The sequence below is a fragment of the Scyliorhinus canicula genome, chromosome 3 (assembly GCF_902713615.1).
Source record: "Scyliorhinus canicula chromosome 3, sScyCan1.1, whole genome shotgun sequence".
In the NCBI taxonomy this organism is placed as follows: domain Eukaryota; kingdom Metazoa; phylum Chordata; class Chondrichthyes; order Carcharhiniformes; family Scyliorhinidae; genus Scyliorhinus; species Scyliorhinus canicula.
Window position 1 is genome coordinate 181618204 of NC_052148.1, and position 14770 is coordinate 181632973.

Here is a 14770-nt window from a genome sequence, read left to right on the forward strand (position 1 = left end):
ATTCATTGCAGATGGTTGGGGGCTATAGTCCTTCTCAATTAGTGTTTGGTAGAAATCCTAAAATTCCCTCCATTTTGGATGACCAGCTTCCAGCTTGTGAAGGGACTACAATTAGCTCAGGTTTTGCTGAACATTTAAACGCGTTACATAGCAGTAGAAAAGCTGTTTTTGGAAGCAGAAGTCTCTGAAAGAATTCGCAGAGCTTTAAGACATAATGTATGGCCATCAGATGCCGTTTCTCAACAAGGAGAAATGGTATACTATAAGAGAGACAATTCTAATGAATGGAAAGGCCTAGGGAAGATCATAGGCATAGATGGCAAAACATTTATTTTGCAACATGGTAATCAAACTGTTAGGGTACATTCATCAAGGATAATGGGTACCGATTACAAATTTTCAAATTTAGACAGAGCAGACAGACAAGACGAGGAACCAGAGTCATCTGGTACGCATGTGTTACAGAACTATGAGGACCAGTTAACTGATATAGACGGGGTTTCTGTAGAGGAACACGACACTTCTGATAAATTAGATCACGCCATTTTTCCGAAAGGGCAACTGCCAAAGGTTGGTACAAAAGTGACATACTTGCCTGAAGGGTCTAGTCAATGGAAGGATGCAACTGTTATTAGTAGAGTAGGGAAGGCCACTGGAAAGTATAAACATTGGTTGAATGTACAGCATTCAGGGGAAGAAGTTAAGACAATGGATTGGGAAAATGAAGTTCAAAAATGGAGGGCACAGAAACGCAGTGGCAGTTCAGATGGCACATCGGATAGTGAACAGGTTTGCAGGAAAAGGTCGAGAACTATTGAAAGGACATCCCGCTACAGAAGAGAAAGATCAAGCAGTAGCAGTACAGAACGAGATACCAGGCAGGAAAGGGGACGTAGTTTATCAGATCTTGGAACAGGAGTAAGACTATGAATACTAATAGAAGTAGAAGTTTGGTGGCTTCAAATAAATTAGATGAAAAAGTTATCAAAGATGCTAAACAGCAAGAATTGCATAGTTGGAGTGAATTTGGGGTGTACATTGAACTACCGGATAGGGGACAAAAAGCTCTATCCCACAGATGGATTTGTACAGAAAAGGTTCTTCCAGATGGAACTTATAAGGCAAAGGCCAGGCTTGTGGCAAGGGGATTTGAAGAAAACTTAGACGATCAGGACTTAAGGGTAGATTCACCTACAGCAGGAAAGGTTATTTTAAAGATCTTCTTGGCTCTATTAGCCACAAAGGCATGGGAATGCAAATCTATAGATATAAAAGCTGCCTTTTTGCAGGGGCATCAGCTCCAGAGAGACATTTTTCTCCGTCCTCCTAAAGAAGCAGCTAGCACAGAAGGGGTACTCTGGAAGTTGAACAAATGTGTATATGGATTAAATGATGCATCTAGAGTGTGGTACTTTTCGGTAAGGTCAGTTTTGTTAAAGTTAGGCTGTTGCCAGTTGAAAGCAGATCCTGCAATGTTTTACTGGCACTATAAAGGAAATCTTGCTGGCATCTTCATGATGCATGTCGATGATTTTTTGTGGGGTGGGACTAGTGATTTTGAAGCTATTGTAATCTCTGGTTTGAGGAAAGAATTCAGGATTGGAAGTCAGGCTTCCGGTGCATTTAAATATATTGGTTTGGAAATCGGACAGACTCAGTTAGGAGCAACTTTACGTCAGCAATCTTACTTGGAAAGCATCAGTCCAATAGCAATTAGTCGTGGCCGGGTTTCACAAAAAGACGCAAGGTTTTGAAGATAGAAAAAGAGCAACTGCGAAGTTTAATTGGGCAACTGAACTGGTTAGGAAGACAGACTAGACCGGACGTGAGTTTTGATGTTTTAGAGTTGAGTACAAAGATGAATGATCCCAAAGCGGAAGACATAATAACAGCAAATAAAGTGTTGGCCAAACTAAAAATGCAGGAGTGTGTTTTGAAGTTCCCTGTTTTAGGTGATCCTCTGCATTTGAAACTCATAGTTTATAGTGATGCGTCCTATGCAAATTTATGTGATGGAGTTTCAAGCGCAGGAGGTTTTATAATTTTTCTTTTGGGGAACAATGGTAAATGTTGCCCTCTTGTGTGGGAAACAAAGAAAATAAGGAGAGTGGTCAAAATCACTTTGGCTGCTGAGACATTAAGCTTAGTGGAAGCGGTGGATATGGCCTTTTATATAAGTCAGATATTGACAGAAATTTTGGGATTAGAGGATTTAGGTAATATACCTATTGACTGTCACATTGACAAATCCCTGTGGGAAAATGTGCACTCTACAAAAAGTGTCAATGAAAAGAGGTTACGGATAGACATCGCAAGTTTAAAGCAGATGTTGGACAGAGGGGAAATAACAAAAGTTAAATTGGTTGACAGTAGCTATCAACTTTCAGACTGTTTCATGAAAAGAGGGGCTAGTTCACAGAAACTTTTAGATATCGTGAATGAAGGGCGCCTGTTGCTGTGAATGTTTTTTTTTCTTCTACTTAAAAAAAAAAACAAAAAAGGGGGAATCAGGTGTGTGTTTTAGTTTCTTGAAAATTTAGTTTCTTGAAATTTTGTTTTTACCTAATTGGTTTTTTTTCTCCAAGGAAGGGGAGACTGTTAAGTAATGGGTTAACAGACATTGCAATTAGTTGTCTCATTTATGTTAAGTGTTCAATGATTGTCTCATTTATGTTAAGTGTTCAATGATTGACACTGATATGTAAAGGGGCTTCAGGTGGACTCTGAAGCTTGTGATGATCTGTAGAGTTCTGTGCAGAGTGAGTTTGAACCATTAAAGATGTGTTGGTGAAAAAGGACCTGAACTCTTGCCTCTTCATACCACAGCATCTAACACATCTAACATGGCATGACCACTGCAGGCCACCGTCGTGCGCATGCATGGCCACGGACCTGGCAATTCTCCGGCTGTATCGGCAGCTAGAGCCGGGGGGTCTGCTCTGCGCACCTGCTAGCCCCCCACTAGATGGAGGATTGGTGGCCATTTTGCCCCAATTATTCAGTGGTAAAACGCCACCGTTCCCACGCTGGCGTCAGAACATAGTCTCCAAATCGGAGAATCCAGCCCATTGTCATTGAATATGTTCAAGACCGAGAACAATACATTTTGAGATATTAAAAAGGTCAAGGGACATAGGGATAATGCAGGAAAATGGTTTTGAGGTAGAAAATCAGCCATGATCTAGTTGAAAGGCAGGCTTGAGGAGCCTAATGGTCTACTCCTATTTCCTTTAGGGGCAGCACGGTAGCATGGTGGTTAGCATAAATGCTTCACAGCTCCAGGGTCCCAGGTTCGATTCCCGGCTGGGTCACTCTGTGTGGAGTCTGCACGTCCTCCCCTTGTGTGCGTGGGTTTCCTCCGGGTGCTCCGGTTTCCTCCCACAGTCCAAAGATGTGCGGGTTAAGTGGATTGGCCATGCTAAATTGCCCATAGTGTCCTAATAGTAAGGTCAAGGGGGGGAGTTGTTGGGTTACGGGTATAGGGTGGATACGTGGGTTTGAGTAGGGTGATCATTGCTCGGCACAACATCGAGGGCCGAAGGGCCTGTTCTGTGCTGTACTGTTCTATGTTCTATGTTCTATGGACCAGTGACATCAGAGGAGCAGGGAAGAGTTTGGGTAGTCTATAGTAAGTGACTCACCTACTGATCCTTTAAAGTCTTACGGTCAGGATTATGATCACCTGGATGCAACAAGATTATTGAAGACAGAAGTTAGGTTGATCAGTGCTCCTGCCACTGGATTCAAAAGCCACCCTTTCTGACATTGGTGAACTCTAGCTGCTGTATGTATAATTTACAGACTAGACTGCAGCAATTCACCATGGCCAAAGGTTCCTGACACCTCTGACACCTCTATCAGTTAAGTGCACAAGCGTAGTAGTGTAATGTTTTGTGATATGGCTTCTTTAGATATGGTGTCTCACTGCTATGGTGTCTCATTGTTGAGATCTTGATACTTGTATGTTTAGACATGAACCCTTTATTGGTAGTTTTTAACACTTTACAGTTCCAGGTTACTGTCATGTATGGAGTTGTTACTGCAATGTAGGTAGGCTGCTTGTTTACAAAGTTTTGTTTCTCAACAGTTCTCTCAGACTCTATACCTTGTGACTCCCTGCATCATACCATGGTGGTGCCATTCTCCAGTCCCCCACATTAACCCTTGATCTGTTGATCACTTTCACATTACAATGCATGCAGGCAGATGACACAACACCTTTCCTTTCCATAAAACTTTCCTCCATTCCAAATGAGTAGTACAATACAATCTTTAATTGCTATCTCTTCTCCACCATCTCAAGTTTCTGACTATGAATTTGGCTGGTATTGAGGCTTGACAGTTCTTCCACATCTTGGTCTGTCATGTTTGGAGGAATGGTAGCAGTACTCTTCAGTTTTCATGCTGCGTTACTGGGCAGGGCCTTACAATAAATTCCTACTCACTCTGGCGGTGTCCTCAACTTTAAAGTCTGCACTGAGGCTTCTTCAATTGTTTCTTCAATTTTTCTTCTTAGGTGGGCATCTTTCTAGTTAGGCTTCAGCTGCTTTTAGTCTTTCATACCTTGGGATACTGTTCGGAGTTAGCTGTTTAAAATGTCTTTTGTATATCACCGCTGATCATCATGTCTTAATGGTACTACTGCTGTTGTGATACCTTTTCAAATCTTGCCACCTTTCACAACACTGCTGATGCTCACCATGTTTTATGTCATACCACAGCTGCCAACACATCATAATATGTGTTCTTTAGTGTCTCACTCCTGTGGTGTCTGATTGCTGAGATTGTGAGACATGTATGTTTAAACATGAACCCTTATTCGTAGCCTAACTATTTATAATTCCCAGGTTACTATCATGTTTGGAGTTGTTACTGTCATGTAGGTAGACTGCTTGTTTACACAGTTTTGCTTCTATCCCTTCTGTGTGCAGTGCTATTCTCTAATCCTTACTCTGCTGATAACCTTTACATTACAATGCATGCAGTCACATAACACAACATTATGGGAACACCCTCACCTGCAAACCCTGAAAGTCTCATAACATTCTGACTGGACATAGATTGCCATTCCTTCATTGTGAAGTCAATATCCTGGAACTCCACAACTAACATAAATGTTGGAGCACCGTCACCAGTAGTTCTGCAGTGGTTTAAGGAGCAGGCCTATAATAATCTTATCAGGACAACTAGGCACTAATTGTGGCCTTGCCAGCATCACTAAAACCCTGGGAAGAAAAAAATGAAATTGTATTACATATCTTTGATCTAAAACACTTTCCGAAAATTTGCTCACAAGCAGCCTGATATGACAATAATTATGTTGACGTTTGAACTGAACAATCTTATTTTGATATTATATTTCAAATTTTCAATTTTCCAATTCTTGATTCTGACAACAAACTGCTTGTGGAAAATGAGACTTGATAACATTTGCGTTATGTTGGTCATTTGCACATATTCGAAATGTTATACAAACCTATCTCACATTCACATGTGAACATAGAACATACAGTGCAGAAGGAGGTCATTCGGCCCATCGAGTCTGCTCCGACCCATTTAAGCCCTCACTTCCACCCTATCCCCGTAAACCAATAACCCCTCCTAACCTTTTTTCTCACTAAGGGCAATTTATCATGGCCAATCCACCTAACCTGCATGTCTTTGGACTGTGGGAGGAAACCGGAAACCGGAAACCCACGCAGACACGGGGAGAACGTGCAGACTCCACTGAGGAATGTGTGTGGATTGTTTTTGATAGTTACAAACCGACTCTGTTTCAAACACCATCATTAAGGCTATTGTGCTTACACAGATCCCAATTTTAAACCAGGAAAGGTGTTATCACCTAGGTAGCATGCAGTCCCAGAGATTTCATCACATGACTCTCCACCTTCAATTTAACCAGTTCACTTAATCACTTTGCATTGATTACTTAATCCCCAATGCCAAACATAGAACAGTACAGCACAGTACATGCCCTTCGGCCTACGATGTTGTGCTGACCATCTATCCTAATCTAAGGTCAACCTAATCTCCCCCCTTCAATTTACTGCTGTCCACGTGCCTGTCCGAGAGTCACTTAAACGTCCCCAATGACTCGGACTCCACCACCTCTGCTGGCAGTGCATTCCACGCACCCACCACTCTCTGTGTAAAGAACCTACCTCTGACATCTCCCCTATACCTTCCTCCAATCACCTTAAAACTATATCCCCTCGTGACAGCCATTTCCGCCCTGGGGAAAATTCTCTGGCTATCCACTCTATCCATGCCTCTCATCACCTTGTACACCTCTATCAAGTCACCTTTGTTCCTTCTTCGCTCCAGCGAGAAAAGCCCTAGCTCCCTTGATCTTTCTTCATAAGACATGCCCTCCATTCCAGGCAGCATCCTGGTAAATCTTCTTTGTACCCTCTCCAAAACATCCACATCCTTCCTATGATGAGGCGACCTGAGCTGGACACAGTATTCCAAGTGTGGTCTAACTAGGGTTTTGTAAAGCTGCAGCAAAACCCGCGACTCTAAAATTCAATCCCTCTGTTAATGAAAGCCAACACACCATACGCCTGCTTAACAATCCTATCAACCTGTGTGGCAACTTTGTTGGATCTATGTACGTGGACCCCAAGATTCCTCTGTTCCTCCACATTTCCAAGAATCCTGCCTTTAACCCTGTATTCAGCATTCAAATTCGACCTTTCAAAAAGAATCACTTCATATTTATCTAGGCTGAACTACATTTGTCACTTCTCAGCCCGGCTCTGCATCCTGTCAATATTCTGTTGTAACCTGCAACAGCACTCATCACTATCTACAATTCGCCCAACCTTTGTGTCATCAGCAAACTTACTAACCCACCCTTCCACTTGCTCATCCATGTCATTTATAAAAACCACAAAGAGCAGAGGTCCCAGAACAGATCCTTGCGGGACACCACTGGTCACCGACCTCCAGGTGGAATACTTTCCATCCACTACCACTCACTGTCTTCTTTCGGCCAGCCAATTCTGTATCCAGACAGCCAGATTTCCCTGTATCCCAAACACTTTATGGAAAATGTATAGTTTTACTAACTTAAAAAACTTGCAAGCTTAATACTGGATGAAAAAGGAGCGGTGTGACTATTTTGAATTTGATTAAATTCAGTCAAGTAACATTTTTTGATGTTCTCATGTGTGGGAATGGCATTTAACAAAGTGAGTTTTCAGATTACATTAGTGTAGCAAATGGACACCATGGAGACGAGGATGAGCATTGGTTAAAGAAAGGTGTCATGAGAAGTATATTGGGAAATTGATTTTCCCGTTAAATTTAAAGGCTTTGACATTTCTTTGGCAATCGGTTTGCAATGCAATTTTTCAGGAATTTCAATTTCTCCGTGCATGCACGAAACATGACCATTAACAATCATACAATCATTATGCATGAACTATGTTTTAGTTTTCACTGTAGGTTATAATTATTGGCTATTGTAAGTGATAGGGCAGCATGTTAGCACAGAGGGCAACATGGTAGCACAGTGGTTAGCATTATTGTTTCTCAGCGCCAGGGTCCCAGGTTTGATTCCCGGCTTGGATAATTGTCTATGCGGAGTCTGCACGTTCTCCCAATGTCTGCGTGGGTTTCCTCCGGGTGCTCCGGTTTCCTCCCACAAGTCCCGCAAGACATGATGTTCGGCAATTTGAACATTCTGAATTCGACCTCTGTGTACCCGAACAGGCGGCGGAATGTGGCAACTAGGAGCTTTTCACAATAACTACATTGCAGTGATAATGTAAGCCTATTTGTGACAATAAAGATTATTATTATTAAATGATTGCCTACCAACAATTCCGAAGGTGAAAAGGCCTAGAATGCATGGGTATTTGCACGTTTGTGCAATATACGCAAATAATTTTACAAAACCTTATTTCAAATGCATTTTTGACATAAATGTGCAATTATTCTCATTATGATCTGCCGTTGCCAATTAGGATATGCCAAATGTATCTCTGCAGCACAATGAAGTTATGTAAATGTTTGAAGGAAACTTCCTAACTCAGTGGGCCCAATTGAAGATTTTGCTGCAAATTTAACATTATATTTTATTTAAGAACAAAATGACTCATGGTCAGGAGTAACTGAGGGCGGAGTGTTTGTGGTTCTTAAGGATAAGGCAACAGAGATACAACATGCAAGTTCAATATAAACAAGTCTAGTTTACATGATTGGCAAACATGAGACAAAACATTTCCAAAAGTAAGCCTATGGTCTTAAAAAAAGAGAGATCGAGGTTAGCAAATAAAAAGCTGCTAGACAGGATGTTCCAAGACAAAATCATAGAACATAGAACATAGAACAGTACAGCACAGAACAGGCCCTTTGGCCCTCGATGTTGTGCCGAGCCATGATCACCCTACTCAAACCCACGTATCCACCCCATACCCGTAACCCAACAACCCCCCCCCCTTAACCTTACTTTTTTTTAGGACACTACGGGCAATTTAGCATGGCCAATCCACCTAACCCGCACATCTTTGGACTGTGGGAGGAAACCGGAGCACCCGGAGGAAACCCACGCACACACGGGGAGGACGTGCAGACTCCGCACAGACAGTGACCCAGCCGGGAATCAAACCTGGGACCCTGGAGCTGTGAAGCATTTATGCTAACCACCATGTTCCAAGACAAAATCAGTTAGAACAACAATTAGCGTAAACACAATGTAACATTGAATATTCCCTGGAGGTGAATTTCAAATAAAACCATTCAATATATGACAAAGTATTCTTCAGTGTTATTGTCAAGAATGATACAAAAGAGTTTGCTGACTGGAACATTGGTGTTTCAGTCAGTCAAGGATCTTTGGCTTTATTGCAAAGGCAATTTTTTAAATCCAGCATTTTGTACAGATTCACAGATTGAATATTGTTTAAATAGTGCCAAATATTAGCTCATGACTGAATTGATGGCTCATAATCTGATAGCGTAGTTTATAATTGAAGGAGTACTGCACAGTTGAATGTGCCATTCTTTGGGTGAGACAGTAAACTGAAATGTGTTGGCTGATTCAAAAGAATGCTACATATCCCATGATACCCCTCAAAGAACAGTGAAGAGTTTTTCCAGTGATCCGGCCAAAATTGCTCCATCAACCAATATCACCAAAAACAGCTCAGCTGGTTACTTTGCTCAGATTCTTGCTGTAAATAGAATGACTGTCATGTTTTCCAACACAACAAGAGGCAATGCACTTCAAAATAGTTTATTGTATGTGAAGCATTTGAAGAACCTGTTAAGAGTTGTGATAAGGGGTTAAATACAAATCTTTTTCTCTATCAACCAATCACAATACCATCTATATAAAAGCAAATTACTGCAGATGCTGGAATCTGAAACCAAAGAGGAAATTCTGGAAAATCTCCACAGGTCTGGCAGCATCTCTGGGAGAGAAAAGAGCTAACGTTTCAAATCCAGATGACCCTCTGACTGAGATTTTCCAGCATTTTTTCTTTGGTTTCACAATACCATCTATAACGTTTACATTTCTAACTGAATTCAATCAGATGCTGGATGCTACAGTTAATAGATCAATCAGATTTGCTGTCAGAAAGCTGTGGAAGAACTATATAATCTGTAAATCTTCTCTGCAGGTGGCAGAATGTGGAAGGTTCCTTATCCGTGATGGCAATTAAATACACATGATCTGTTTTCTGAAATCAGTGATGGTGACTCGCTGGAATCAGTGAGCTCCTTTGAAGGATTAGTTATTCCACTTGGACAATATGATTCAAGATACAGTTGAACTACAACTTTAGTGCCGTGCCAAGGAGTCTCACTCAGACTAGTGCTAAAACAATGCAATGGAAATCCAGATCTGGGATCTGTTCTAATTCCAGAACAAAACATAATAACATTTGTGGGGGAGTTTCACTGCTTCACTTCAGTGTCCGAAATAGATATATTTCTGATTAAAAAATGGGTTAAAGGGATATGGAGAACAGGTGGGCGGGGGGGGGGGGGGGGGGGGGGTGAATTTGAGACCAGGAAGAGATCAACCATGATCTGATTGAATGGCGGAGCAAACTCAAAGGGCTCATTCCCTACTTCTGCTCCTAATTCCTATGTTCCTATGTCAGGTCAGATTCTGGATCTCAATTTATCCTACCATTATAATGTCAGTGCAAACCTTCAACTGATGCAATAGCTCCAGTGACAATGATGCCCAAAAGTTTGTAAATTGTAATGCTGAATAGTGACTATAGTGTCACAGATCAATAATAATTTATATTGTTATTTTGTTACGGGGGCGGGGCTCGTTGGTCTAGGGGTATGATTCTCGCTTTGGGTGTCTCGTTGTTAAGGGCAGCACGGTAGCATGGTGGTTAGCATAAATGCTTCACAGCTCCAGGGTCCCAGGTTCGATTCCCGGCTGGGTCACTGTCTGTGCGGAGTCTGCACGTCCTCCCCGTGTGTGCGTGGGTTTCCTCCGGGTGCTCCGGTTTCCTCCCACAGTCCAAAGATGTGCGGGTTAGGTGGATTGCCCATGCTAAATTGCCCGTAGTGTCCTAAAAAAAGTAAGGTTAGGGGGGGGTTATTGGGTTACGGGTATAGGGTGGATACGTGGGTTTGAGTAGGGTGATCATGGCTCGGCACAACATCGAGGGCCGAAGGGCCTGTTCTGTGCTGTACTGTTCTATGTTCTATGTTCTATGTTACATTTCATCATTTAGTTTTGTTTGTTTCCTGTTGTGGCACTTCACTGTTGATTGGGTTATTGAGAGATTATAGTGGGGTAGTGATTTGTTATTATGCAAAATCCTGTGACAAGGTCTTGCAATGTTGACCCTACAATGTAACTTCATCTGTGACTCATCAGTACTTTAAAACACTCCATTGACTAACTACGATGAATGCTCATTTGAAAGGAAGGGTGGATCGGCTTACTTCCACAATTTGCATGGATACCCTTTTTTTGGAGTTCCAGTTAGTTTTCCCTCTCATCGTATTTTTATTTTAATCAGCAGTATATTTTAAGGTAATAATGTTCTATCATGCTCAGTCCAATAAGAGCCACACACGTTTCCAACCAATGCTGTTGCAAAAAAAGCTGCATAGTCAATTGGGAATGGCTGGCGCTGTAACAAGAAGATTGTAACTCAACGTTCAGAAGCCTTCTTGGGGGAAAGAAAAGATTGGACCCAAACTTAGTAAACAACTCCACTGCCTGATGTGTTCTTGAACCAAACACATGAAACAATTCTTAAGGATAATCCCTGGTCAAAGCTCTCCAAGGCAAAAGGAAAGGGAACACTCTCCAATCTGTGAAGTTGGGGAGGGAAAAATCAGTCATGGGTTGCATGCCTGTCCCTATCCGATGACTTCTGCTAGAACTTGACTGAATTTTGGATGAGAACAGCATTGAACTTGGTTGTGATATCCTCTTGAGTGCTAACACTCATTGCCAAGCTCCATGTTGGTCACTTGATAGCTGATTGCTATCATTGAACAAAACTCCTATGCTAGTTGCTGCTATATAGAGAATAGGTCACGAGAGGAAATGGGAGAAAATTGAAAGGTGGGGGGGGGGGGGGGGGGGGTGAGGGGGCTGTCACCCTAGCTAAGAGCTAAACGTCCTGTCGTTTTTTTTTAGGATAGACTTTTATATATTGCTGAAAGATAATTGTAATGAGATTACAAGACGTTTAATCAAAGTGCTTTAAACAAAGGACAGGATAAATAAACAGATCTGAATACTTGGTAAAATGCTGTCTACTAAGCATAGAAATTAATCAGAAAACCAACTGTAGTCACAAAGCTTTAGTGACTGCAATGTTGCAAAATCAAAGCTTTTTCAAACTGCATGAACTTGTGGGAAGAACAAAACATGGACAAAGTTGGTAGATTCGGTTTTTTGTATTTGATTAAAAATTAGGCCCAGAATTTCCCTGGACTTTCTGCGGCTGCACCATGTTAATTTTCCCAGAGATGCAGCGGAAATACCATTTGTGAACGGTGTTTCCATGTACTGCCAGCAAAGTAGTAGACAAAGATGGAGCACCAAAAATGTGAGGAAATCAAGGCCCGACTAACTCAAAACAACATTAGGCAGTGGTTCCTTTTGGTTTTGGTATGAATTATTGCCATAGTAGGTTGAAACACAAAACATTATCTATGCATATTGAAACAAGAACATGCCAATCAAGAGCACAGTAATATTTTAAAGGTCATCCGTTTCAGGAATGATTGCTTCAAAAGGCAGGTCAGCAAATACAATTGCAACGTTGTTAGATGTCCAACCTTGCGCAGTTCTGTTGAAGGTTGGCCGACCAGCTGTACCGTCTTGGAGGCCAGGCAACATGAGCTCGGGTTCCCGTAATGCAAAATCCAGCTTTGGTAACTTGAAAGTCATAATTTTGGAAGCTCTGTCAAAACCACCATAAGGAGTTGCAACTCTGTGGATTTAGAAGTGAAATATGAAAGACAGGTTAACAGACCGAGTTTACCTTTCTTAATACGTCCTCATTTTAACTTTACGGTGCACTCTGGCAGCAAAGGTAAGACTAGAAACAACATTGCTGTGCTGAAATTACAAAATATTTTCTTAAAATCACTGGTTTGTATCTAAAGACCTCCATACATCACCTCCCCCGGCCCATCCTTCGTGATGTGAGGCCATATTAAATATCGCAGCCATGCTTTAGATATCAGACGACAGTCATGGCGTTTTAAAACTAATGGCTGGGATTCTCCAAGCCCATGCCGGGTCGGAGAATCGCCGTTGGCGCCGGAAATTCCTGGCACACCGCTCTGACGCCAGGATAATCGGCGCCAGTCGTGGGGTGTTGAAAGAGGCCCCCGCGGCGGTTCTCTGCGGTCGACCGGCTGAGTTCCCGCCGTGTTCCGCCGGCGTGGTTCACATGTAGTACCACACGGCGGGAGCTCGGAACTGCGGGCGTGGTGGCCGTCCAGGTGGGGGCGGGGGGGGGGGGGGGAATCAGACTCTTGGGGGGGAAGGGGGAGAGGCCCATGATGGGGGCTACCGATCGGCGGGGGCGCGTGATCTGGGGGGACAGGAAAGGGGAGAGCCTATCTTCTTCCGCGCGGGCCCGCTGTGTCGCTATGCCATGTTGCATGGCGCCGGCGCGGAATCGGCCACCACCCGCATGTGCGGACCTGCGGCGGCAACACAGGGCTGTGTATCGGCGCCGGAGCTGCGTGGAGCACTCCGGCGCCATGCTGGCCTGAAACGCTGGGCCAAGAGGCCCATTGACGCCGGCGTGAAACACTCCGGTGTTTACTTAGCCGGGAGTTTGGAGAATCCCGGCCAATATACCTCTCTCTACAGCTCCATCCCCACCAGGAGAGTCTGAGGGCTCCCTGTTTCCTCCTTGAATGGATGCCCGAACAGTCCCCACTGCCCTCCTCCACCGGTTGAACTTGTTTTCTCATTGAACAACTTCTCCTTTAACTTGTCTCACTTCCTCCAAATAAAGGTGTTGGATTCTGCAGGGACTATAGTTATGCCAGTCTTTTGTGGGGTATGTGGAAAATTCCTGCAGTCTTTAAATGCCCTCTAGAATGCAAACGTTTCTTTCTTTTCAGGGTTACTTGAGAAATATTATGAGAGTTCAGATAACCTAGTCCAAATATGAATGAAAGTTGATTCTCACCCATTTGATTCAGAAGCAATAAAATGCAATCAGTGATCGATAGATTTTAAAATTTAATTTCAATAATTTGGAAGAGATTTTTGAAGACCTTGGGATAAAGTTAATGTAGGTGATGGAAGTCTTGCCAGCAACACCTCTTTGCGGGGAAGCCGATTTAGTGCCGAATTGGCAGAGGCAGGAAAAGGGCGGTGTCATCACCCTCCTGCCAATTAAATGGCCCTCCGTCACCACATCTGTTAAAGGGGAAGGCAATAAATTCCATCCCTTGACTTTTGCCCCATTAATATTCATTCTCTTTGGCTCTTTATGTTTATGTTGAATAAGGCAGCAGGTTGGCACAGTGGTTAGCATTGCTGCCTCACGGCGCCAAGGTCCCAGGTTCGATCCCGGCTCTGGGTCACTGTCCATGTACAGTTTGCACATTCTCCCCGTGTTTGTGTGGGTTTCAACCCCACAACCCAAACATGTGCAGGGTAGGTGGATTGGCCACGCTATAGCGTATGTGGTGGCTGAGGGCCATTTAATTGGCAGGAGGGTGATGCCCCTTAATTGGAAAAAATTAATTGGGTACTCTTTAAAAAAAAAAATTTTTTATGTTGATGTTGAATACATTATGTTGGAATAGATTAACTGAGATCTCAATAAAGCCTTCAGAACTACACAATGCTTTAATTATATAAGACCTTCAAGTCAAAGATGGTATTCCATTTATAAGTGCAACTGTAACACTTTCATATAAGCATTTTTGAATCAGGACAATGTTCTGGAGTGCTTCACAGAGAAGGAATCAATAAAAGGAGATATTGGTAAGGTTAGGTCAAAGAGATAGATTTTAAGTAAGATCTTGAAGATAAGATAAAAGATAAGATAAATAACCTTTATTGTCACAAGTAGGCTTACATTAACACTGCAATGAAGCACTGTGAAAAGCCCCTAGTCACCACATTCCGGCGCCTGTTTGGGTACACAGAGGGAGAATTCAGGATTCTCAGCTGGTACGGGAATTGAACCCGCACTGCTGGCCTTGTTCTGCAATACAAACCAACTGTCTAGATGGAGAGATGGGGTGAGTTTAGGGAGGGAAACCTCGAACATGGGACCTAGATGGCTAAAGTGAT

At 42.8% G+C, this 14770-nt stretch overlaps 1 protein-coding gene across 1 annotated transcript in view; it reads right to left on the reverse strand.

The window, feature by feature from the left end:
• Positions 1 to 11621: 11621 nt before the first annotated feature.
• The window catches only part of myoz2b (myozenin 2b), a 59214-nt gene continuing 56065 nt past the window's right edge, over positions 11622 to 14770 (reverse strand). Inside the window, exon 6 of the mRNA XM_038791850.1 lies at positions 11622 to 12434. Within this exon, the coding sequence (XP_038647778.1) occupies positions 12200 to 12434 (235 nt within the window). The 3' untranslated portion in view covers positions 11622 to 12199. The remainder of the gene's footprint in view (positions 12435 to 14770) is intronic.